This window comes from Microcaecilia unicolor, chromosome 3 (genome assembly GCF_901765095.1).
Source record: "Microcaecilia unicolor chromosome 3, aMicUni1.1, whole genome shotgun sequence".
Classification (NCBI taxonomy): domain Eukaryota; kingdom Metazoa; phylum Chordata; class Amphibia; order Gymnophiona; family Siphonopidae; genus Microcaecilia; species Microcaecilia unicolor.
The window spans coordinates 495017648-495045193 of NC_044033.1; the positions used below are offsets into that span (position 1 = coordinate 495017648).

The window sequence follows — 27546 nt, forward strand, 5'->3', positions numbered from 1 at the left end:
AATTGGTTTCAGCGTTCTAACGTCACTTCATCTCCTGTCTATTAAAACTCCTTGCTTGGCACCAGCAGCATACAATATTCTGATAGCATGCAACTCACAACTTCCGACTACTACACAAAAACCAATAACCCGCCAACATGTCGCTAGCCTATTAGAGCGCAGGTTCAATAACAGACTCCCAGTCCTCAGGAAGACAACCAATGAAATGCCGGCATTTATAGAGGGCCATAGGTCGGCATTGACGAGTGGTATGCCTGGCCTGTGGCCTCTCCTAGTTTCTTTTAGTAGGATCATCTGCGCATGTTCTATACTGCACTGCTTCATGGTGGCACGCGGCTCTGCTGGTTTTTATGTGCTTGCGCTGGGTGGGCGTGCGTGCAATGGGTCCTCGTGTGAGCCGCGCGCTTAGGAACTTTAACTTGGAGACCCGGGCGCACCAGGAAATCGGCCGGGAGAAGCCAGAGTTAGCCCCGCGTCATACCATCAGAGTTCCCCAGAGTGAGTATATATACCCGACCTTGGGCTACGATTTCTAGTAGCGCCGATAGGTCACGGCGCGTGCCTGTCCTTGGGGATCCTCGGCGGTTCCTATAGCTTCTAGAGGGCTCTTTATGTACCTCGTGCTTAGAAGGAAAGGTTGGGTCCTCCTAGTATCTCAATCTCTCCTTCTCTCGCTGCATTGCGCTTAATGCTGATTTTAAAGGGAAGAAGCAGAGACTACAGACCCTTGGACAGTGGTTCCCAACCCCGGTCCTGGAGGCAACCCAGCCAATCAGGTTTGGTAACACCATAATGAATATTTATGAGAGATATTTGCAAGCACTGCCTCCATTTGATGCAAATCTCTGTCATGAATATTCATTGTGGATATCCCAAAATTTTGACTGGCTGGTGTGCCTCCAGGATCAGGCTTGGGAACCGATGCCCTAGGCCAGCAGAGTCTTTCTACAGAAACTGGACCTCCTTCTGATAGCAATACCTTATGCAGGACTGTATAATGATAAATTCCCTGCCATTAAAGACAAAATGGAATAGATACCTGAGACAGTGGGAGATAGTGGCTTGGCCAAGGTCACCGGAAGAGTAGGGAGAGAATTGGAATTGGAATTTTGGTTTCCTGGCCCATTGCAATAACCACTAGATTACTTCTCTCTTCCTTAATTATTCTTGCACCTATGGACTTGTATCTCACCTATAGAGTTGTTTTTTTCCCTCTGTTTTCTAGGTGTTTTGTAATAAAATTCTTATCAATATGGACTAGTACAGCCATACCCAGCTCAGAGAAACAGGATGTGTTAAAAGTTTGTCAGAATACTCTTTCTGTGGGATGTTGCTTACACTTTTAAATTCTAGAAGTTAAGACAGCATCATTAACATTGCAGTTCTATTTCTAACAAACAGGGGTACACAATAATAAAGGGTGGTTTTGATTTCTGAGGCCTTTTTTCTCCACCATATTATTTTTACAGTCGGTAGTATACAGCTTTAACAGGAAAGTCACAATTGTTGGTATGCTATGTTTTTTTGGGTTTTTTTTTTTAAATATACACTGATTTTGATTACCCCAGTATTGACTAGGTAAATGCTTTATGGAGCAGCTGGTTCAGGAACCAGCAAGAGGGGAATCAATTCTAGACCTAGTCCTTAGAGGAGCGTATGATCTGGTGCAGCAGATAATGGTCTTGGGTCTGCTCGATAATAGCTGTCCGGAAAGCTCTACTTGCCTTTGGGCCTCTTTTTCATGGGAGACTGGTGCGCGTACTCTCGGACAGTGTCATAGCCATTTCTTACGTCAACAGACGAGGAGGAACAAAGAGTGTATCTCTAGCTCAGGAGACACTTCTTTTTCTGTGGGCAGAATTGAACATCCCGATGATTTCAGTATCTGGTATAGTGGGTTCACTGAACTCGCAAGCAGATTTCCTCAGCAGAGTGTCTGTGGACCCGCGGGAACGGCAACTGTCAGACTGCATTTCACCTCATTGCCACATGGTGGGGCCTTCCGGTTCTGGATTTCGTGGCATCCAGACTCGGTGCACAAGTACACAGATTCTACAGCCGCTTCAGGGAGAGAGACTCCCTAGGAATGGATGCACTGGTACAGCCTTGGCCATCGGATGGCCTCCTTTTATGTGTTTCCTCCGTGGCTTCTCGTGAGAAGGATGTTGCACAGGATTGCTCATCATCTTGGGATGGTTGTTCTTGTAACTCCGGACTGGCCCAGACATCCTTGGTATGAGGACCTCATCTGTCTTCAAATCGCTTCTCGGTTGACTGTTCCTCCACAGATGGGCTTATTGCACCAAGGTCCAGTAATTATGGAGGATCCCTCCCACTTTGATCTTTCGACCTGGCTCTTGAGAGGGTGCAATTGCGTTAGAAGGGTTATGCAGATGATGATTGTTACTACCTTGCTGAAAGCCCAAAAGTGGTCCACTTCTTCTTATGCTAGAGTCTGGAGAACTTTGAGAGCTGGTCTGCACAGACTAGTGTTTCTCTATTTCATGCTTCACTAGACTTTGAGCCCGTAAAAACGGGCTATTATAGGAAGGGGGGGTTGAAAGGCCCGCCCCCACCGCCGAGTTCGCCGCTGCCCCTCCCCCTCCGAGTTCGCGCCCCCCCACCGAGCCGTCACCACCCACCTTCCACCCGGCCGGGCCCTCGCTCCGCTATTGAAACAGCGAGGGTCCGGGAACGCAGCACTGAGCTCTGCTGAGCTGCCGACGTCGGCCTTCGTTCTTCTTCTCTGCCTGTCCCGCCCTCGTGTGACGTAACGTCGTCGAGGGCGGGACAGAGGCAGAGAAGAAGAAGGAAGGGCAATGTCGGCAGCTCAGCAGAGCTCAGTGCTGCGTTCCCGGACCCTCGCTGTTTCAATAGTGGAGCGAGGGCCCGACCGGGTAGAAGGTGGGTGGCGGCGGCGACTCGGGTGGGGGGAGCGTTAGACAGCGGTGTCCCTCCCTCAGCAATGCGCAGTACAGACCCTCTGTGTTCCGCCCCCCGTCATCACGTATTGACGTGGGGGCGGGGCAGAGAAGGTCTCTACTGCGCATTTGCGAGTGAGTACGGTCACTCGCCATTTATATGTTTGATTGTCTCAGATTTTATCCTCCCTGCAGGAGGGATTCAGAAACAGCTTTGCTCTCATTTCGCTCAAGGTTCAGGTGGCAGCGTTGGTGTGTCATAGAGGCAAGATACAGAATGCCTCATTGGCTGCTCATCCTGATATAGTGTGATTTCCTCCAGGTAGTCACTCATCTACGTTCCCCTCTCCGCAATATTTGTCCTTGGAGTTAAATGGTTCTTAAGGCTCTTCAGTAGCCCCCTTTGAGCCCCTTCATTCGGCATCTATCAAAGATCTTACAAGGCAGTATTTCTAGTTGTCATTTTGTCAGCATGGAGAATTTCAGAGCTTCAAGCTCTGTCTTGCAGGGATCCCTTTCTCTGCTTTTCTGACTCGGGAGTTTCCATATGGACAGTTCTGTCCTTTTTGATGAAGATTGTACCTCTTTTTCATGAATCAGACTGTGTTTCTTCTTTCTTTTTCCAGGGAGGTATATTCTGCAGAATATGCTTCACTGTGACTGTAGATGTGACGCACATCCTTATGATCATCTTTTTGACCTTTTTGTGGGATCCCAGAAGGTTTTGCCAGCCTCTAAAGTGACAGTGGCTTGATGGCTTATGAGGGCTATTTCTTTGGCTTACATTCTGAGGGGTAGATCCCATGCACGTCAAGGCTCATTCTACCAGGTCTTTGGTGACTTCTTTGACAGTCTGGGGTAATTTCATTGGCAGAGATCTGTTGATCAACGACTCGGTTGTCTTCTCATTCCTTTGTTAAATATTACCATTTGGATGTGTCTGCTTGAGCAGATGCTTCCTTCGGGACCACTGATCTCACTGCAGGGATATCACAGTCCCTCCCCTCTTAAGGATTACTCTTGTACATCCCATTTGTGTGGACTGATCCATGGGATGTAATTGAAGGAAAAATTGGTTAATTACCTAATAATTTTCTTTCTTTTAATCCCAAAGGATCAGTCTGTAGCCCACCATTCTGTGATGGTTTTGTTTTTTTCTGGGTTCTGTGTAATTTTGGGTGTGTATTCTGGTTCCTTTTTTTCTAAGGCACAGGTTTTTGCCCTTTATTTCATAGTTCTTTTTCTGTCTAGAGGCTAGAAGTTTTTTTTCCTCTGGAAGTCACTCTCTTTCAGTGCTTTATCGAAATACAGGTTTGGTTGCTACATGTAGGAGCTTATGAGGCGCAACGTTAGAGTTCTCTTATCTCCACCTGCTGGCAGATGGTTATAACCCTTTTTGTCTAGACTGATACTTTGGGACTAAAGGAAAGAAAATGATCAGGTAATTAAATAATTTTTCCTTCTATAACTGAACCTAGGCACCTGGGTTTTCTTTATAGAATTCTAGTGTAGCTCCGTATCTTCCCACTTAATATTTATGTGTCTGCATTTACATGAGCAATAGATCTGACATAGGTGCAGGCACCTAAATGTGGCAGGGATAATCATAATTTACAGTAGTGTGTAAGTGGGAACCCTGCTCATGCTCTGATCCATGTATACCTCTTGCAAGTATGTGCTATGTAAATTAAATGAGTATGTGCAGAATAGTGCTTAGGCACCCTATTTTATTTAATTTCCAAATTTATATACCGCCTACACCTAAGCGGTTTCAAATAAAACACACTTACATAAATTTAAAAAAGAACACAGTACAAAATATCATGTACTAGACTACAAAAGAATGCAACTCCAGCTGTCTCAACATCAGCATATTCATCAACACACAGAAAAATGCTGCTCAACCAGTCCGCTATCTTAGAGGAAAGTGTCCACAAATAATTGCGAAAATTGCAGTCCATCACTTAAACGTAGCTGTCTTGTTAATGCATTCCACATCTGAATCCCTGTTACCGAAAAGACAGAAGCTATTTTGTGGTCATGCATACATGCATGTGTAAGTGCTGGTATTCTACACATTTAAGCATGTGTAAGTGCAGGCTCCTACTTTACAGCGTTGTTTTCTTTTTTGGGGGTGGGGGGTGGGGTGGTTGCATGGCTTTGGGGAGGGGGAAGGGCATGGTGTGCCTGAGGTTTCTGTCTTTTGGATGAGATGTTCTGAGGACATTTCTCAGGGCTGTTTTTGAAGAGTAATAATGCCTTTGCCTATGTCATGACGATTACCGCACAGGTGATGTAATCTGTTGTTTTCTTAAATTTCCATCTGGGAGACCCTAATTAGACTAGAAAAGTTCCATAGTTTAATATATGCATCCAGTTAGGAAAAATAAAAAAGCCTTGTGTAGTCTAGATGGATACCTCTTTCCTAGTTTATATGACACAATTCATATTGTTCTCCGCCTTGGGAGAAACGTTTCTCAAAGGAAGTTTAAAGCTCTTATTTATCTTACAAATGTTTTCTTTTATTTCCAGAACATCCTGAAGTACGAGAGGAAATTTCTAAAAAAAATGACCATCTTCTCTCATTACTGAAAGATGTTTATGTTGATTCAGCAGACCCACCTGTGGAGGTGAGCACACCCAGTCTTAGTGCACCGTACAGACAAATACAAGTAGAAGTCCTGCACAAATAGTGATCCTGGTTATCAGATAAAGGAGCACCTAGACCCTGATGATCAGAAGCAAACACGGGTGCTAGAAGCCATTAGCGCCAGACTGTCGCCTGTGTTTGCCTGCACCCCAGGATTGGAGCCGGTGAGCATGTGAAGCAACACGCTCACTGGCTCTGATCGCTAATTGCATGCAAAAGAGGGTCTCCCGTATTCCTCCCTAATAATCTGCGGGCAGCACGTCAAACAAGGGTGCTGCTCCCGCTGCGAACCCTATGCCAGTTCAGAACTGGCGTTGGGATTTGCCAGCAAGGGAGGAATGGGGGAGACCCACTAAAGAGGTTTGATAGGTCCGGGATTTTCTCCCGAACCTGTCAAACCTAAGCACACCCCCCCCCCCCCCTCCAAAAACACCAAAGAACCCTGCTTTGTTATCGAAATACTGGTTTGGTTGCTTTATGAGGCACAACATTAGAGTTCTCTTATCTCCACCTGCTGGCAGATGGTTACAACCCATTTGTCTGGCCTGATACTTTGGGACTAAAGGAAAGAAAATGATCAGGTAACTAACTAATTTTTCCTTCTATAACTGAACCTAGGCACCTGGCTGTGATCGCTAATTGCTTGCAAATGCTTCCAAACGAGGGTCTCCCGCATTCCTCCCTAATAATCTGCGGGCAGCACGTCAAACAAGGGTGCTGCTCCCGCTGCGAACCCTATGCTAGCTCAGAACTGGCGTTAGGGTTTGCCAGCAAGGGAGGAATGGGGGAGACCCACTGAAGAGCTTTGATAGGTCCAGGATTTTCTCCCGGACCTGTCAAACCTAAGCCCGCTTCCCCCCCCCCCCCCCCCCCCCAACATTGAAAACAAATGGCCTGATGGCCCAGTGAGACTGCTATCCCTCCCTCCTTTCCTCCGTCCCTCCCACCACCACCCCTGGTTGCCCTACCTCATTGTCCTAGTTGGAGGAGGGAGGAGCTAGCAATCCCTCCCTCCCTCCCTCTTCAGTCGTCTGCTCAAAATGGCGACACCTCGCTCAGTGCATCCCAGGATGCACTGGGTGGGACTTAACCCTTATATGGAACACAGGCCTTGTGTTTTGAAGGGGGGGGGGTGGGTTTAAGTTTGACTGGTCCTGGAGTTTCTCCCGGACCTGTCAAACCTCTCTTGCTGTTTGACAGCCTGGACCTATCAAACAACTGCTGGAGGATTGTGCCTTGGGCACGTACCCTGGCACAATCCTCTCGCAGAAATACCTATATGATCTGAGCTAATAGTACACATAAATTTGCATGCTATTAGCTTTGATCATAGGAGCAGTATTTTTAGTGCGCTCTTTGGAACAGTGCAGGCTTTTGATCATCGACCCGCTAGAGCTTATCTCAGCTTCTGAAAGTTTCTTGTGGCCATAATTACAGCTCACAGTGATTAGTGTATTCAATAAGTTACTTTTAGTTTCAAGTAAAGCAGTTTACTTTGTAATAGATATTTTATTTATAATAGGATTATACCTTGCAGCATGCCACTGTAATCAGCCTTGCACATCCGCACGTACTGCCAGGGTGTGGGCACGTACGTACTGGGCTGGGCCCGGGACAAGGCCCCCCCCCCCCCCCCCCCCCGGTTGTCGCCTCAGCCACCGGGCCGGGCCCCTTCCACCCGAACCCCCGCCAGCAGAAGTGCTGTCTTCTGACTCTGGCGCGCGTTGCCCACACAGACGCGCTCCTCTTAGCTCACGTGCAGGACATCAGACGCACAGAAGCCCTGCAGAGTACAGCGAAGATCAGCTGAGAGGAGCGCGTCTGGGTGGGCCGCGCATGCCGGAGTCAGAAGACAGCACTTCTGATGGCGGGGTTTTGGGTGGAAGGGGCCCGGTGGCGGGTGGGACTGCAGCGCTGGGCCCTGCATACTTCATGGATCTAGCTGACCCCAAAGGAAAAGAATTCAGTAAAGCAAATCTTGGCCTTGCACAATCTTTTTGAAAGCAATGCTCTCGGAGAAGCAAGAGGGGATTGAGGTCCAGGCTCCAAGTGTAAGGATTAAGCCCATATGGAATGCATGCAAAGGGTCAACTTAAAGGCAAGAGATTATCAGGGAAGAACTGCTTTGTCTCCTTTTAAGACATTCCATCAGTATTACTGGTTCTTGGAAATGTCCAGGTTTCAAAAATGGCCATTCTGATTAGAGGAGGGTCGCAGGACATGGGTGGCTGGAGGGGGGGCAGGCGAGAGGAGGGTGGTTGTTTGATGCACCGCTCCCTGCCACTTGCTCCACGTGTTTCCCTACTCCTCCCCCTGCCTGGGAATCAGCTGTGAGTGACGTCAGCCTGGGTGGCTAGGGGGAGGAGGGTCGCTGGACATGGATGGCTGGAGGGAGGGGGGTGAGGGGGGTCCTGAGACCAGAGAGGTGGGGGTGGAAGGGGACCTCAAACCATAAAGGGAGGAGGGAGGGGGCACACACTCACTCACTCTCTATCACACTCTCCATCTCTCACACACACTCTCTCTCTCAAACATACACTCTGAGGAAAACCTTGCTAGCGCCTGTTTCATTTCTGACAGAAACAGGCCTTTTTTACTAGTATGTACATAAGCCCAAAGTCAAACAGCTTGATGCATCGAACCACATACAAAATTAAAATATCCAGTCCATTCTACCAGGGTTGAGCCCTCTGCTGCTGGTGGGTGCCACAGCCTAGCTGGGAGATCAGGGGGTGTGTGTGTGGGGGGGGGAGGTTCAGGGGCTCTTTTCCAACTGGAAAACATAGACTGCTTCAGATTCCTATACGGAACCTACCGTATTTTTCGGACTATAAGACGCACTTTTTTTCCCCAAAAATTTGGGAGGAAAATGGGGGGTGCGTCTTATAGTCCGAAGGTAGCGTTTTTGGACCGCCGTCCCGTACTTACACGATTCCATGTTCCCTGGTGGTCTAGTGACGTCGGGGCAGGAAAGAGCCCCCTCTTTCCTGCCCATCGCGCTGCTCTCCGTGCTCCTCACTGCTTTCTGACGGTCTCGGCGAGATTCAAAATGGGAACATGGAATCGTGTAAGTACGGGACGGCAGTCCAAAACTCGGACAAGACGCACTGGAGCACCTAGGTTTTAGAGGAGGGAAAAAGGAAAATTTTTTTTTTCCTATTTCCCTCCTCTAAAACCTAGGTGCGTCTTATGGTCCGGTGCGTCTTATAGTCCGAAAAATACGGTATATATCAACAGAATCTCCATTTATACAAGGAAAACAAAGACCATCACTTAGTAAAAATTAAAAATAATAATAGACTGCAAACTAGAAACAAATATGTAGACATAAAATGCAATAGAAAACAAAAAAAAAAACTGGAGTGGATGCAGCAGAACCCGAATGAAGAAGAAATGCATTTAGCAAACAAGTCGTACAACAGTAGCACCAGTGCTGTGATACAAACAGCAATTCCTGTACTTATTACTCCTGGGGCATTTCAGCTCAAAATGAAAATTTCTGCGTAAAACATTTTGGGGAAATTCTGTTCGCAATATTTAAAAATTCTGCATTATTTGTAAGCTTTTGTGCAGAATTTCCCCAGTCATAAGGACTGACCACTCCTTCCAGCTTTCTTCCTTCCCCAGCAATAATCGCTCTCCATTTCTTTCTCACCCCGACTTAGCTTGAACCCCTTCCCTTTCCCCAGCTTCCTAGTTCTTTCTCTCCTCCTAGACCCCAATGCCTACTTTCCTCAATTCTTTCTCTCCTTGCTCCCCACCTTACCTTGTCTTTCTCCAGGATCATGTGGCATAAGAAGAAACAAGCAGCGGCACATCAGACCATTTCCTCTTCCTCACCAGCCTAGGCCCACTGTTTATTTGAACCACGCAGACTCCGTACAGCCACGCAGTTCAAATAAGAAGTTGAGCTCAGGCCAGCAGAGGAAGAGGAGGAACTGTTTTGATACAGCTGCTTGTTTCTTCCTTATGCTGGGAGGACAGCTCTACAAATATTACATTGGACCATAAAACACCAAAACCATCTATTAAAGTAAAACAGAAGAAACAAATACATTTCCTTTTGTACTGAACACAATACATAAACATCTGTGATGCACTTTTCCCAATTCTAACATTCTTGTTAATTCAAAATAAAATATATTTTTCTACCTTTGTTTGTCTGGACCTTATTTTTCCATCACATTGGTCCCAGTTTCTTTTTTCTGCTTTTCTGTCTTCTGCTAAATCTGTTTCTAGCAGCTGCTGTCCATTTGTTACTTCCTAGTCTCTCCTCCTTCCTTCACAGCACCTGTCTCTGATGCATCAATCTTTCACGTTAAGCTCTCTACTCCATTTTTTTCTTTTCTGCCTCTGACCACTCAAATTTCACCCTCTTGCTCTATTTCTTTTTACTTCTCATCTACTACTATGAGCATCCTTTATGTTTATAGTTAGTGCAGTGAACTTTGATCCTGGGGAACTGGGTTCGATTCCCACTGCAGCTCCTTGTGACTCTGGGCAAGTCACTTAACCCTCCATTGCCCCAGGTACAATTAAGTATCTGTATATGCTATGTACAATGCTTTGAATGTAGTTGCAAAAACCACAGAAAGGCAGTATATCAAATCCCATTTCCTTTCCTTTTCCCCTTTATTCCTTCCCTCTCTTTTACTTAGTATATGGATTTCTTCCCCTCTTACCTCACTGTCTGCCTATTTGAGTGTACACACCATTTCTTTCTCTCTTCTATTTTTGCATACATTGTAAGCCACCTAGATGGCACTCCTGGCTGGCAGCCTAGTAAACTGTAATAAACTTGAAACTTCTATCTACTTATCTCATTCCCTAGCTCTCACATTTCCCAGTCTCCTATTGTCTTATCTTTCATCTGCTCTCCATTATCACATTCTACCCTCTGTACTCCTATCCTCTTCTCACTCATCTCCTTGACATCCCTCCGATGGTCTCTCCCACATGGATCCACCCTTGTAACCCTTTCACCCCTCTGCCTTCCTCCTCCCCTGTTCATATCTCTCTCTCTCCCTTCTGCCCCCTGAGTCCATCTCCCCTTCTCCCCATTTTCCTCTCCACCCTCCCCCGAGTCCATCTTCCCTTCTCATTTTTCCCCTTTGCCCTCTCCTGAGTCATCTATTCCCCCCTCCCCATCTATCTCTGTGCCTCCATCCTTCCTTTCCCCCTTCCACCCCCCTGCTATCCTTCAAGTCTCTCTCACCCCTCCCATGAATCTGACATATCTCGCTCCCTTTCATTACCCTATCCCTCAAGTCTTTCATCTTCTCTCCCCTTCCCTCCCTGAGTCCAACAGTTCTCCCTCTCCTTTCTTTTTAGTACCCCAAGCCCAACATATCTCACATCAACCCTCTTTCCCTGAGTCTACCTTTTAATTTGTTTCAAAACTGGCTGGGCGGCAGTAGCAATTCACAGGCACTGCCCTTCTACTGGCCCAACAGCTTCTCTGGCTACTGCGTGGCCCACCCCAGCAGAAACAGGAATTTGTCAGAGAGGGCAGGCCACCACCACCACAGCAGAGAGATGATGTTGGGCTGGTGACAGGGCAGTGCGTATAAATTGCTGCCGACTGGCGAGTTTTAAAACAAATTTAAAGATAGATTTGAAGGAGGAAGGAAAAGGGGGGGGGGGGGCGGCGAGGCAAATACAAGGGAAGGAAAGATGGCAGAGGACGAATGCTGCAAGATGCCATTCCCTTGTAGTGCCGCTTGAGGCCACCATCTCAGTTGGCCTCATTATGGGGCTGCCCCTGCACTGAGCTACCAAGTTGCACCCTAGTTTATACATTTTATTCTGTGCAGCCTGTGGAAGAAGGTGGCAAAAACACTAATCTTACCAGCTGATAGGAAAAGCAGCCAGATTCATGGACACATTTGAAACTCAAAATGAGCATCTAAACTTGCTTATTCACTGGTTTTCAACTTGAACATTGACAAAAGTTTGCAATTTTCTTTGCGTTGAGAGTTCATTAAAGTTCTGCGAGTTTTAAGAGCTCATGTTATTTCCTGATTCTGCTAGACTACTAGTCCATGCACATGAAGTTGTGTCACCCAGCTAGTAGATGAAGACAGACAATACTTAGTTTTAGTGATGTCATTTCCAATAAAGAGAGTGATGCAGCCCAGGAACCCACTAGTATTCTTTGTCTCCAGCAGATGATTGCAGTTGGCCTGGCTACCATTGGCTTAGACTGGGGTGTGTATCCTGGCAGGTGTGCTCCTCTAGCCTAATCAGACTCTTGTGTATAAGTCTGCAGGCCTTTACCCTAATTGAGCTAGTCTGTGGGTCTCATGGGCTATGCTGCTTGAGAGCACGGAAGCCTGAGTGTCTGATGCTGGGGTGGTAAGCAGAAGCACTTCTAGGCTTGGGTGCATAGGGAGAGGAATGGCCAGTAGGAACAAGGCAATAGTGTCTCTTCATAAGTACCTGATATAAGACCTCATTTGGAGTTCTGTGTACAATTCTGGAGATCACACCCTCAAAATTATACAAATTAGACCAGTGTTTTACCAAGTCTGGTCCTGGAGTACCCCTTGCCAGTCAGGTTTTCAGGCTATCCACAGTGAATATGCATGGAAAGAGATTTGCAGATAGTGGAGGCAGTGTATGCAAATTAACTTCATGCATATTCATCGTGGATGTCCTGAAAACCTGACTGGCAAGAGGTACTTCAGGACCAGACTTGGTAAAACACTGGTCTAATTTGTATAATTTTGAGGGTGTGATCTCCAGAATTGTACACAGAACTCCAAATGAGGTCTTATATCAGGTACTTATGAAGAGACACTATTGCCTTGTTCCTACTGGCCATTCCTCTCCCTATGCACCCAAGCCTAGAAGTGCTTCTGCTTACCACCCCAGCATCAGACACTCAGGCTGAAACACTGAACTCTGAACTTGGCAGTTTATCGTGTGCTGTGGTTTCATGTTCTGGAGTGACTAGGTTAGATGGGGTTGGGGGAGGGAGGGGAACTAGAAGGAAATAAAAATTAGGAAAATAGCCACAGGCAGCTATGAATGCTGTGATGCCATAGACTTGGAGTACATCCCTGTTGAGCTAGAAACGGAAGAGAGCTAGTTGATAAATTAAATGTCACATTGGAGATTTATTTTTAAACTTTGTTTTTATCTCCCCTGTTAACCTTTTCCTGAGTGAACATTTTAGGTATAGTGACAGTAGACTCAATAGGAGAATTGCTGAGAACAGAGATGGATGTGTGAAGAAGGGCATAATATGAAATACAAACCATTTGGTGTGGCAAAGTGTCCATCATATTTTATAGTAAATATTATTGTGTAGATGCTGTATCAAGATGAATGAAAGGGACTACAACCAAATAAAATACTACTTATACTTCAGTGTATGTTGACCTGTCAGTGGTATGATTTCCTGAGTGTTGGATGACAAAGGTGTTCTTTCGTTCAGGGAGTGAAATGTAATTCTTTTCTCTTCTTAGGTAAAGAACCAAAGTAATTCAGATGAACAAATGGAGAATAGGGTTCCAAAAGTGACCGTCAAGCATGATGCCTGGGGCATTCTGGATCCTCCAAGCATCCCCAAGGGCAAGCTTTCTGTTGTCGAAGCACTGAGCTTACTGAGCAATCATAAAAATTCACCCACAACATGGACTGCAGAGAAGATAGCAGAGGAATACATACTGGAACTGAAGGATACCAAGGCTCTGTTAGAATTCTTCATCCCATTTGATTTGAAACTCATTCCCCCAAAAGATACAAAACAAATAAAATCCACGTGAGGAAAGGTGGCCCACTGCCTGACTGACATTTTGCTGGCGGTTTGGTTTTCACTTGTGTCATTGTGTCAGTTCAGTTATATTTATGAATTGACCTCAAGTCTTTCTAAGAAACTATAAACACTATTGTTTTATGTAATATTATAATATAATTGCTAAGAGAATGTGCACTGGCATGTTACAGTTATCAAGGACTCATCTGGTACAAGCTGATTGAAAGTAAGGATTATTTATAATTATAGTCTCTGGATCTATGAAAAGTATCAGTATCTATTGCAAACAGTTCTGTTAAGTGGGAAATTAAATGTATGCCTTACTACTTGTTTATAAAGCAATTATGATTCGCCATTAAATTTATTTATTTATTTAGATTTTGCTCACATACGCCAGAGGGTGGTGGTAAATGGAATTCGCTCGGAGGAGGGAAAGGTGAGTAGTGGAGTGCCTCAGGGATCGGTGCTGGGACCGATTCTGTTCAATATATTTGTGAGTGACATTGCTGAAGGGTTAGAAGGTAAAATTTGCCTTTTTGCGGATGATACTAAGATTTGTAACAGAATGGACACCCGGGAGGGAGTGGAAAACATGAAAAAGGATCTGCGGAAGCTAGAAGAATGGTCTAAGGTTTGGCAATTAAAATTCAATGGGAAGAAATGCAAAGTGATGCACTTAGGGAGTAGAAATCCACAGGAGACGTATGTGTTAGGCGGGGAGAGTCTGATAGGTACCGATGGGGAGAGGGATCTTGGGGTGATAGTATCTGAGGATCTGAAGGCGACGAAATGTGTGACAAGGCGGTGGCCATAAGTAGAAGGTTGCTAGGCTGTATAGAGAGGGGAGTGACCAGCAGAAGAAAAGAGGTTTTTATGCCCTTGTATAAGTCATTGGTGAGGCCCCACCTGGAGTATTGTGTTCAGTTCTGGAGGCCGTATCTTGCTAAGGATGTAAAAAGAATTGAAGCGGTGCAAAGAAAAGCTACGAGAATGGTACGGGATTTGCGTTACAAGACGTACGAGGAGAGCGTTGCGGACCTGAACATGTATACCCTGGAGGAAAGGAGAAACGGGTGATATGATACAGACATTCAAATATCTGAAATGTATGAATCCGCAAATGAACCTTTTCCGGAGATGTTCAGGCAGTAGAACTAGAGGGCACGATACGAGATTGAAGGGGGCAGACTCAAGAAAAATGTCAGGAAGTATTTTTTCATGGAGAGAGTGTTGGATGCTTGGAATGCTCTCCCATGGGAGGTGGTGGAGAGGAAAATGGTAACGGAATTCAAACATGCATGGGATAAACATAAAGGAATCCTATTCCGAGGGAATGGATCCTCAGAAGCTTAGCCGAGATTGGGTGGCAGAGCCGGTGGTGGGAGGGGGGGCTGGTTGGGAGGTGGGGATAGTGCTGGACAGACTTATACGGTCTGTGCCAGAGCCTGAGGTTGGGAGGCAGGGATAGTGCTGGGTAGACTTATACGGTCTGTGCCCTGAATGACAGATACAAATCAAGGTAAGGTATACACAAAAAGTAGCACAGATGAGTTTATCATGTTGGGCAGGCTGGATGGATCGTGCAGGTCTTTTTCTGCCGTTATCTACTATATGTTACTATGTTACCTTTTTCAGTAGTAGCTCAAGGTGAGTTACATTCAGGTACACTGGATATTCCAGGAGGGCTCACAATCTAAGTTTGTAACTGAGGCAATGGAGGGTTAAGTGACTTGCCCAAGATCACAAGGAGCAGCAGTGGGATTTGAACTGGCCACCTCTGGATTGCAAGACTGGTGCTCTAACCACTAGGCCGCCACTCCAAGGTTAGATATTGCATTTTTACTGACTTTGAAAGTAAGTGAGTAAAACCAGCTCAGTTGTCTGTCTTTTGTGTGTATTTAATTCTCTGAGGACAAGCAGGCCATTAATTCTCACAATTGGGTAACAGAGCTTTGTGGAGTGCGAGACACGCTCCACCATGCATGTGAGAGCGCGATTACTTCAGTTTTTCTACCGTGGTGAGGAGAAGCTCCATATGTGGTTTCTCACCACTCCCAGTCTGGAAGAGCTTATTTTTCATACCTTTCACTGTTTTTCGCCTGCTTTTCTGCTGTGCCTGTTATCAGGTTTTGGTTCCCTCCTTCCCCGTAGTCTCTTAATTCTTTTTTGCCCATTTTTAGGTTTTCTTTATTTTTTCGTGTCTTAGGCTGCATTTAGGCCTTGATTCCGGCCAGGTTTTTCCCTTTCCTTTTTTTTTCTGGTGCCTCGCCCCTTTTTCAGGCATCATCACATCTTTTGATTTGGCTGCGGAAGTTTTTCCGTCCATATCCACTAAAGTTCCCAGTGGCTTTAAGCTCTGTCCCCGGTGCAGTCAGACCATCTCTGGTAAGGACATCCATGCTTGGCGTCTTCAGTGCTAAGGGCCTGACCATAGTCCTGCTAACCGTGTCCTTTTGTCTATGTGAATGAAGAAGATGACTACTCTGGTGTCCAGAGAGGCTCAATGTGAGGAAGATTTTTGGAGCCAGGTCAGAGTCCTCAAAGTCAACAGAAGACTGCACTGGTAGCAAGCACATTTGTCCACATAGCTGCTTTGAGCCCCATGGACCCTGGGAGCAGTAGTGCGTTGAGTGGGTCTCCACCTGTCTCGTCAACTACTGGGCAGGGAACCCGTGACCAGGCAGTGTTGGACCCAACCCTGAGGTGACGTGAGGATTTGATATCATCTTCGTTGGCACCGAGGAGTCTCGATGCCGAGCTCTGGGCGAAGCCCAAGAAGCATCAGTTGTCCTTGACCCAAGGTGTCGGGAGCTTATGAATGATGCAGAGCATAGCAGCCGTTACAGTGTCCGTACCACAGGACCTGCCAGTCGGGGAGAGGCTGAACTTTTTCTATGAAAGGTTACCCCTTATAACCTCCGACCAGTGGGTTCTCCAAGTAGTCCGCCTCGGATATGCCCTCATTTGGCTTTGAAAATATCCAAATTGCCCACCGAGAGCTCATTATGTCAGCTGTCAGCATGAGCAGGTACTTGCAGAGGAACTCTCTGCCATTCTGAAGGCCCATGCAATTGAGCCTGTTCCACCAGGGGAAGAAGGGCAGGGATTCTATTCCAGGAACTTCCTTGTGCAAAAGAAGATTGGGGGGGGGGGGGGAAGAATGTGTCCCATCCTAGACCTAAGGGCCCTGAACACATTCCTGGTCAAAGAAAATTTTAGGATGGTTTCCCTGGACACCCTTTGTCTCATGATTCAGTAACACGATTGGCTATGCTCTCTGGACTTAAAGGACACATATCCACACATCCTGATACTTCCTGCTCACCGGAAGTATCTTTGGTTTCAGCTGGGAACACACCACTTCAAATACCACGTGTTCCCTTTTGGCTTTGTGTCAGCACCCAGGGTCTTTACCAAATACCTAGCAGTAGTCGCAGCTACACAGGCTGGGTGTGCATGGGTTCCCCTACCTCGTCGGTTGCCTGTTGAAAAGCATATTGCAGGCCTATTTAGGTGCTTGAGCTACTATGGTTCATTTTATACTACCCCAAGTCCCATCTTCACCCTGCCCAGCAATTGGAATTCATTGGAGCCCTGCCTGATGCGCAGAAGGTTCGAGCCTTTCTTCAAGGACTGAGAGCGGATGTCGCTCTGGCTTCTCAGGTTTGAGCCTCTCAGCAGGTCATGGCTCGGTAGATTTTGAGGCTGTTAGGCCATGTTCCATAGTTTATGTGACTCCTATAACATGCCTTCACATGAGACCAGCCCAATGGAACCTACCCTCCCAGTGGTGCCAGGCAACAGGAGATCTATAAGAAGCTATCTGAATGTCACCAGCGCTTGTTCACTCTCTGCTATGGTGGACCATGCAATCCAATTTGACTCTGGAACTACCATTCCAAATTCCTCAGCCTCAAAAGGTTCTGAAGACGGATGCATCTCTCCGGGGTTGGTGAGCTCATGTGGTTGGGCTTCACACTCAAGGAGCCTGGTCCGTCCAAGAAAACAGGTCTTCAGATCGACATTCTGGAGCTCCGCGTGATCTGGAATGCTCTAAAGGCTTTCAGAGATTAGCTGTCTCACCAAATTGTGCTCATTCAAACAGCCAACCAGGTTGTAGTGTATTACACTAACAATCGGGCGAATCGGATCACACCCTCTGTCGGGAGGCAATCTAGATGTGGTGCTGGGGTCGCCAATGTGGCATGTTCCTTTGGGTCACTTATCTGACAGGCAAAAACAGTCTGGCTGACGAGCTGATCAGGGTTATGCAACCACCCAAGTGGTCTCTCAGCATGGGCGTTGCCCCTCGGTGGATCTGTTTGCCACTCCACTGAATCACAAAGTCCCTCACTTCTGTTCCCAACTTCAGACTCATGACAAACTAGCGTCGGATGCCTTCCTCCTGCATTGAGGGATGGGTCTTCTGTATGCGTATCCTCCCATCCCTCTTGTGGGAAAGACTTTGCTGAAACTTGAGCAAGACCATGATTGTGATCATGCCTTACTGGCCGCGGCAGATCTGGTTTCCTCTTCTTCCTGAGTTATCCTCTGTAGAACTGTGGAGATTGGAGTGTTTTCCAATCCTCGTCTTCTACATCTCAACCTTCAGTCTCTGTTCCTCACAGCCTGGATGTTGAAAAGCTAGGATTTGCTTCCTTGGGTCTATCGGAGGATGGCTCCTGAGTCTTCCTGGCTTCTAGGAAAGATTCCACTAAGTGGAGAAGTTTGCTGTCTGGTGTGAGGGTCAGGCCCTAGATCCTGTGTCCTGCCTTACACAGACTCTGCTTGAATACCTTCTGCACCTCTCCGAATCTTGTCTCAAGACCAACTCCATAAGGGTTCACTTCAGTGCAATTAGTGCTTATCACCGTGTAGTGGGTAAGTCCATTTCTGGACAGCCTCTAGTTCACTTCATGAGGTTGGCTTTTGTCAAAGACCCCTGTCAAGCCTCTGCTTGTGTCATGGGACCTCAATGTCTTTCTCACCCATCTGATGAAAGCTCCTTTCGAGCCACTGAATTCCTTCCATCTGAAGTACTTGACCTGGAAGGTTGTTTTCTTGGTGCCTGTAACTTCAGCTCATAGAGTCGGTGAGCTTCAGGCTCCAGTAGGGGGTACACCTTATACTAAGTTTCATCACAACAGGGTAGTCTTCTGCACACACCATTTGTTCCTACCTAAGATTGTGTTGGAGTTCCATCTGAACCAGTCGATTGTCTTGCGAACATTCTTATCCCGACATGCCCATTCTGGTGAGAGCACCTTGCACACCTTGGACTGCAAGCGAGCATTGGCCTATTATGTGGCGCGGACAAAGCCCCACAGACAGTACACCTACCTTTTTTTTGTTTCTTTTTATCCGATCAGGATGGGGGTTGCCATCGGGAAATGCACAATCATTCGAATTGGCTAGCAGATTGTATTTCCTTCACTTATGCCTAGGGTGGGCTGACACTGGAGGGTCATTTCAAGGCTCACAATATCAGAGCCATGTCTGCATCGGTAGCCCACTTGAGTTCAGCCTCCATTGAAGAAATTTGCAAGGCTGAGACGTGGTCTTCAGTCCACACATTGACATCCTTGAGCAGGATACCCGACGCAACAGTCGGTTTGGGCAGACAGTGTTGCAGAAGCTGTTTGGGGTCTAGAATCCAACTTCCTCCCCCCCCCCCCCCCATTTTATTCTGTTCCAGGCTGCACTCTCACTCAGTTTGTATTTAGTTTCAGGTTAATCTCGGTCCTTTCCTTGCCATTGCAAGGCCCAGTTGTCCAATGTTTATTGTTTTTGGTGAGCCTGGATGCTAGGGATACCCCAATTGTGAAAATTAGTGGCCTACTTGTTCTCAGAGAAAGCGAAGAAACTTCTGTAGCAGGCATTCTCTGAGGACAACCGGCCTTATATTCTCACAAACCCTCTCACCTCCCCTTGGAGTTGTTTGCTATTTTTCCCCATTTTTTTCTGTATTATTTAACTGAGGTAACTGCGCTTTTGCAGTGGGCTGGAAAACAGTCGCGCATGCACGATGGTGTGTGTCTCATGCTCCACAAAGCTCTGTTAAGCTTGTCAGAAGCTCTGGACCTACGGTAGCATCGTGAGATCCAATTGTGAGACTATAAGGCCTGCTGTCCTCAGAGAATACCTGCTACAGGTAAGTATCTTAGCTTCCTGGGGTGTTTTTATATTGTTTAGTTGTGTTAAAAATTCTTTGCAACAATTAAAGTCATTGGCTTCCAGCCTGTTTGGATGTGTGAATGTTGATAGAAATGGGTTGGGGTGCTATACCCTGTGATGCTTCAAAAGATAATACGGCAGTGCTAAAAAGTAATGATAATAAAACTTGATTTTAGGAGGGAGAAGGATGAAGGAGACATGCCCCTGGAATAATGCTCCTCCCCTAACTTCACACTTAAAGCCCGGCCCAATCTACTTCTTTATTAATCCGCAAACAAACCTTTTCTGGAGATACGAAGGCGGTAGAACGAGAGGACATGAAATGAGATTGAAGGGGGGGCAGACTCAAGAAAAATGTCAGGAAGTATTTTTTCACGGAGTGGTGGATGCTTGGAATGCCCTCCCGTGGGAGGTGGTGGAGATGAAAATGGTAACGGAAATCAAACATGCGTGGGATAAACATAAAGGAATCATGTTCAGAAGAAATGGATCCTCAGGAGCTTAGCCGAGATTGGATAACAGAGCTGGAAGTGGGAGGCGGGGCTGGTGGTTGGGAGGCGGGGATAGTGTTGGACAGACTTATACGGTCTGTGCCAGAGCCGATGGTGGGAGGCGGGGATAGTGCTGGGCAGACTTGTACGGTCTGTGCCCTGAAAAAGACAGGTACAAATCAAGGTAAGGTATACACAAAAAAGTGGCACAGTGGGAGGTGGGGCTGGTGGTTGGGAGGCGGGGATAGTGCTGGGCAGACTTGTATGGTCTGTGCCCTGAAAAAAACAGGTACAAATCAAGGTAAGGTATACACAAAAAAGTGGCACATTTCTTGGGCAGACTGGATGGACCGTGCAGGTCTTTTTCTGCCGTCATCTACTCTTATTCAGACCAGTGGGCTGCACCGTTGGCCACTCGTATATGAATCGTTCAGTACACATCATCCTCTGCAAAATATCACCCCCTCGTTCCACATCAAACTGTACCAAGACCACAAATTTAAATTGACCTATAGGGTAGGCTTGGGGTGCAACGGGCCCTGTTGCAGATAACTCGAGCTAATCTTTAGTAAAAGACCCCCTTAGTGCTTGCAGTCTGTGTCCTGCTGCTAAACCTCAGCAGTATACAAGCTAGAATCTAATGATTATGAAAGACCATATTTTACCTCCAAGGGGGGGAAAAAAAGCCTCCACACACATGGACTGCAGCTAATGAAAACTGAAAATAAAAGCCCCAGAGCTTTTGCTGTTGCTGAGTTGGTGTCACACTCATAGTGATAGCTGATATCATAGTTCCACAGTGAGGCTAATTCCTAATGAGTTTCTCATCTCCACTTTACAGACTTACATTCCTGCTAAACTTTTGTATCAAAAGTATATATTTGGAGTATTCTTTTTATCATAGAAGGAAGAAAAGGGGCGGATTATACAGATATTTCTATGCAAACTAATATTTTTCACAGAGATATGATGAAACAAAGTCATGAATTGTGGTTGCAGGGTTGGAGACTTAGGAGCAAGGTTAGTGTAACCAGTATTAAAAATATTTTAATTTTTACCAGGTCAGGGCCAAGGGGTCGGTCGTAGAAGCTCTGGGAGGGATTCAGGAGGTAGCAGACTTCTGGGCTGCCCCAAAGATAATGAAAAATGGCTGGGGCAGGCAAGAAAGACCCTGAAGATGTTGGACCTTGTATTAGCCTGAAAACTGCACGGTGACATCACTGATAACGTCACGTGTGCATGCGCATTTGTGTAGAGTCCAGTTGACTCCGGGAGTGGCCCGGAGCACAGAAACACTGCACCACCAATTTAATATGGGGAACATTTGTTTGACCCATAAAGAGTCTATTTAATGCTGCGCTCACAATCGTGACACCATTGAAAAATCGCAGATGTGTGAAGCACATACATATGCTATAGTTAAAGGATGCCCAGGGGATGCAGGGAGAGCAAAGGGGGCTATCAGAAAGCCCACAGATGTCCCAGGATGGTATGAAAATTTGCTCATGTGCAGTTAGGTAACTAGAGACCTGCACTGATATCTTATGTAAAGCAAATAATTTAAGTAATTAAAAAGTTTTTGTGAAGTTCTAAAATTAGGGATTCAGGTGTAGAAAGTTTACTAATATGTGCTACAGGTTCATTTGTGTCCTGTCTACATGCAATATGTTGTAAATTCAAAATGTTCCGTATGGGGTAATGAGGGTCTGAAAAAATGAACATTTTTACATAAGTCAGATCAGGACAGTGCTCTGATCTGATGTTTTAAAGCAAAAACAAGGTTTAAAAGCCATTTTTAATATAAAATAGAGTACTGGAATGTTAAGGACTGTTGGTGTGTTTGAAAGGAGAGCTCTGATTGGCTGCACTGCTCAGAAAAGGGACCTGACAAGAAACAGTTGGGAGAGAGAGAGCAACGGAAACTTTTGAAAAGGCAGAAGTGCTGCTGATGGTGTATAAAATTGGGGTGTGAAAGGAAATTCAGAAAGTGAGAGATAAAGGTGTTCTGACTGATAATTAATCTGAGTGTCCTAAAATGGGTATAAATGAAAATATTCAGGTTTGAAATATATTTTAAACTCTAGGAAGAGTTTAAACTTATCAGTAAATTTAAATTATAAAATTAAATTATAAACACACAGATCTGGAACGCATTACCCATGGCCCTGAAAAATATGGATAATCTAACCAGCTTTCACAAATCTTTGAAGACACATCTCTTCAACAAAGCCTACTAAAGACATCCTTAATAAATCATTCCTCAAACTACTCAGGTGCATCAAAAACACCTCTCACAACACCTTACCTAGCACCTTGCATCTAAATCACCTACCTTCAGCTTATTATCGACTGTATTTAAGATCATGTAATGACCGCATCATAACAATACTCTGTAAGCCACATTGAGCCTGCAAAAAGGTGGGATAATGTGGGGTACAAATGCAATAAATAATAATAATAATAAATTAGGAGATGTTTCTAAATCAACTCGCTGCTGCACATATTAGGAGTGCATGCCTCGTTAAGAGAACCCCAAGATTTGCATACAGAAGGGGAAGGGAATCTGGGGGAGTTGCTTTCCACACCTACTCAGAGACAAGAGGAACAGATTGGCCATTACAGATGTGGTAAATGTGCCTATTGCCAATATGCTGTAGAGGGTGACAGGGTCCGGATGCCACATACCTCTCAGTACTTTCGTTTAAGGAGCAGGACATTGTAACTCTGGAGCAGTAGTGTATACCATATGGTGCCTGTGCAGTTTATTCTATGTTGGTCACACAACATGAAAAATTAAAACCTGCATAGGTGAACATATTAGTAACATCAAGCTGAAGCACCTTTATCGGTGCATTGGAAGGAATATAAACACACAATAATGGAGTTACAATATACTGTGTTGGTACAGGTTGTTTTAGACAGGGGTGGTCCTTTGGGGATATATTAACTCTCCTGAGATACTGTATGGCATTTTACAACTCATTGAAATCTTCATCAGGCAGATAAGTACGTGTGTATAATAGGTAATTGCCAGGTACGTTTTTCTATTGTCTTAACTATACCATCAACATATAGGTGATATGCAGAGCATTTAGTTCATTGTATGTAATTTGATTGTCTTCAAGTATTGACATAAATGAGTGCTGCTCACTGAGGTGAGACAGTTTTCTTGTATGTACAGGCTGTGAATTTAGCTGCCATTGGAGGCAGTTGTGTACATGCCATGGATTAAAATATTGGAATCCCTAAATGTGCTATGACGGTTCCTCTGATTCTACCACGTGTTCCCTTGGGAGTGAAATGGTAAGAATAGAATAGAACTGGGCATATTTTATCACTTTAATATTTTAGAGCAACATACTGAGCTTATATTATTGGTATATTTGAGACAGGGCTCAGAGGTATTTAATTGCTTGGTCCTTCCAGAATAGGTATAGTTAGTTAAAATTTACATAAGTATTGCCATACTCGGACAGACCAAAGGTCCATCAAGCCCAGTATCCTGTTTCCAGCAGTGGCCAATCCAGGTCACAAATACCTGGCAAGATCCCAAAAAAGTGCAACACATTTTATACTGCTTATCACAGAAATAGTGGATTTTCCACAATTCCAATTTAATAATGGTCTATGGACTTTTCCTTTGGGAAGCCATCCAAACCTTTTTTAAACACTGCTAGGAAGCTTTCAGCCAGATGGCCTCTGCCTCTTTCACAATTTATGCAGGTAAGCACAAACCTGAATGTCTCCAGTGCTTAATGGATAGCAAAATGATTTCACATTGGCGGGAATTTAAATGTACAGTTAGACCTGATATAAAAGCGTCTGGGGTAAGAGCTAAGTTGTCTTTAGACTCAATAGTGATTTTGTAGCGTTGGAGAGTGGAGGAAGGGTTGGTTAGAGAGTTGTTCAGTGCTGTGTTACTGTTTGTGTGCCCTAGTTTTCACCCTGACTTGCCTCCTTTGTGTTTCAGCTTTCCCACCCCTGCTAGCCCCCTCACCCAGCCACTAGTACTCCTTCCTCTGTATCTCCCTCATCCCCTCCCCATCCCCCTCCATTCACTGGCCCCAAGCCCACATTCCATGCGTTACATCCCCTTACTTGTTTGGTGTCTGTGTTTCTCTCTTTGTCCTGTGTGCTGCTGCTGCTGCTGTTGTGTGTGTGTTTGTGAAGACTGTTGGGCATGCTTGGAGAGTGAGTGGCTAGAGGGTGTGGCAGGAGTGTTTGCAGTGGCTGAGAGAGTGATTTCTGTGTGGCTGCACTGTGTGTGGTTGTACTGTTTGTCGGTGGTGGGAGAGTGTCAGCTTCTGTTTATTGGTGGTGGGTTTCACCAGGTTGGTAGGGAGATGTTAGAACTGGGGTCATTGGGTTGCACCTGTAGTGTCTGGAAATAGATGCACTGAATGCACAGGTGGCTCACTTGTTAGAGGAAGAGGAGTGTTTGGAGGGGAGGCACCGCAGGAGCTACACTAAACTAGATTCTGCAGTGCCTGCTAGAGGCTATCTGTTAAAGCTGTGGTACAAGGTTCAAGTTTTAAAACTAAGTGAAAAAGACTTCGGAAATCAATTGAAAAAATTTGCTTTTTTATATTTTTATTCTGTGTATCACTAACCTACAATTCCTCCTTTAAACCCCAATCTTTAAGTTCCCAAAGCACAAAGCAAAATAGTGTTAACTTATCAGAGAAATGTCCTCTTCTCTCAGAACCTCTCAGAAAGAAAGTTCAGTGGAACCTTTCCTCTTTATATAGTTTTGAATCTAAGGGGCCTTTTTTAAACAGGCTCTTTGAAGCTAACTCAGCAACCTATGCAAATATTCTACTTCCCCACACCTTAATTAACACCTAATTGAGGTCACTAGACATGCTACCTCTCCAGCAACCAAAGAACAGAAAATAACTGCCTTTTAGAATAAGAGGTTTTGGCTGTTAAGTTTCTACCTCTAGAACAGGTTTCAGTTTAAAACTATGGGAAAAGGGTTGTACACTATATGGCAACTAGTTAATAATGCTTGCTTTTTATCTTTCTCTCTCTCTCAATACTGAACTAGATCCTGCTTGATTTTCTCTCTCTCTTTTTTTATTCCCCCTGTTTGGTTGTTTTTCATCCATGCTCGTTCTATCCTTCCGCAATGGGTTTTTACCATTTTCATTTGCACGTCTGACCAGTTTTTGTTTTCATTGGGGCTATAAAGTCTAGTATGTTAGTGCTTCTTTTGTCCCATCATTCCGCTAGGAATTCTTCCGTGTTAGTCTTTGGTGACCATTGATCTTTATATCAGGTTGTCCAAATTTTGGTTGCATCAATCTCGCCTTGTGTTTTCTATGGTGTCAGGGTTTGTGTTGGTGAATAGCATTGTAGAGAATTTTTTTTATAGTATTCTGCTGTTAATCCGTCACTCCCAGGAGATTTTCTTGGTTTTAAGGATGAGATGGCCTTCTGAATTTCTGTGTTAGTAATTTTAGCATCCAATTTTGAAAGTCTCACCTCATGTGAAATTCTGGCCCAAATGAACACTTTAAAAAAAATCTGCATGTGACATCAACACATGTATTCCCTTTGTGACATGAGAAAGATTTTAATTCCACCCAAAACACTTCTCTTGAAATCTCTTCATGTGTAAATCTCCATATATAAAGAGTGCCTTTCTGAAATTGTTTTTTACATGTGTAGGTGATATACATTTGTAAGTGCTGGTACACCCATATGTCAATCACAAACACAGCTTCTAAAATAACCCCCATTTTATATTTTTCAAAATTTTAAAAATGTTTGAGGAATTCTTGAAAATGAGAAGAACTTTTATTTTGATTTTATGATTTGACGAGGTTAAAACATTTTTATTTGTGTTTATTGCTATTTCATCATATGATTTATAGTGGTTTGATATATTAAAAGGTTTAAAATGATTTATTATCATTTCCTATTTCACATTGTAACTCTTAAATAGCAAACGCTTGTTGGGGGGGGGGGGGGGGTGGATAGACATAGCAAGCTCTCAGAGGGGTGGGGGTGGGGGGAGGATCCCTGGCCCTGTGATTTCAAAATAACTCAGCACTGATGCTAACAAATACCTCCAAAATAAACCGTCACTTGATCAACCTTGATCATGCCCTTTCAAATCCCAGGGAGCTGTGAGGCTGTGAAAAAAGGAACAAAAATTATTGTATACAGAAAAGGAAACTGCTGAGTGAAATAAAGAGAACTAATAAATGTGCAGAAAGACAAAATTGAACTTTTAAAGTCTAAAAATGAATTTGGAAAAAAAAAAGATAGGATCACAGAGAGACCAATGTACTGACATAGCGGTCAGCTATCAAAATGGACACCCCAAAGGAGCCAACTTTTCAAAATTATTGTGGGTGCTAAGCCCAATGTAAATAACTCCTCCCTGGAAACATACAAGGAATTTTCTCAATATTGGGGGTGCTCAGGCACCCACAACACCCACAGAGCCGGCTCCTATGCGACCAAACAATCAGCTACTTCCAAGCCATCATAATATAAAATGGCTTCCAAATCAAAATAGAATGCTTTTCACCTTGAAGAGACAGTGGGGTCCTTTTAGTAAGCTGCTGTAAAAATCGGCATTAGCATTCCCTTACGTAGGTCTTTCCCACATGCCAAGACCATTTTTACTGCGGCTGTAAAAACTCTGACTTTTAATTTTTTTATATTAATAGCCATGCGCTAATCTTTCCATTAACATATGGTCATTTTTTTTTAATTACTGTGGCAGCACTTACTGCAATCTATTTTGTAGGCAGTGAGGAGTCCTGCGTTATCTGTGCGCTAACCAGTTTGTGTGTGGTAATGCAGATGAACTAACTGGTTAGTGCAGGAATGCCCACTCTCCACCCTTGACATATCCTCTCAAGAAAATCTAAGAAAATGTTTTAGTGTGCTCAGATTGCAAAGGTACCGTAGGACACCTGAACACATCCTGCAGTACTCCATTTTTTTAAAATTCTTTATTTATCATTTTAAAGTTAATACAAAGATACATTCTTTGAACAGATACACCCATTTTAGATACATAAAATTAAAGAAATATTCTACAAAGAAAGTCTTTTCCAAATTGGGCTTATAGTCCTCTAGAAAAATGGATTCAAGATGGTTATAACCAAAGGAAGTTGGTATAATAAGAAATAATATATAACACCAATCAAACAGTGGTTCCCTTTAATACATTTGTGGGACTCTTATTTGAATTAAGGTCTAGTCTCTTTTCATATCAAGGAATGATGCAGTACTCCATCTTTTTTTTTGCTGCAGCATAGTTAAAGGATCCCAGCATTAGTCCTGGAAATGCCATGTTACAAATGTAAAATAATGAACAAACTGCTGGTTTTTCAGTTATCCTTTACAGTTCCAATGTTTCTATTCTATTTTATTGCTTTGTTCTGACAGTGCTCCACTCTCTGTGGTTATTCATTAAATCTCTGCTGTGCACAGCTAATAGATTCTGCCAACCAACTGAAAATGCATCACTTAAAATAAAACAAAATAAAATAAAGAAACTCCAGGTACCACAACTCTCTTAACATAAAAATG

The 27546-nt window shown here is 44.7% G+C and overlaps 1 protein-coding gene across 1 annotated transcript; it reads left to right on the forward strand.

Annotated features, from left to right (window-relative positions):
- The first annotated feature begins 207 nt into the window (after positions 1-207).
- On the forward strand, positions 208-13690 carry NDUFAF4 (NADH:ubiquinone oxidoreductase complex assembly factor 4). The gene is made up of 3 exons (XM_030195637.1): positions 208-498; positions 5454-5551; positions 13041-13690. Exons 1-3 carry the CDS (start codon positions 351-353, stop codon positions 13338-13340), a joined length of 546 nt encoding a protein of 181 aa, XP_030051497.1. The 5' UTR covers positions 208-350; the 3' UTR covers positions 13341-13690.
- Positions 13691-27546: the final 13856 nt, after the last annotated feature.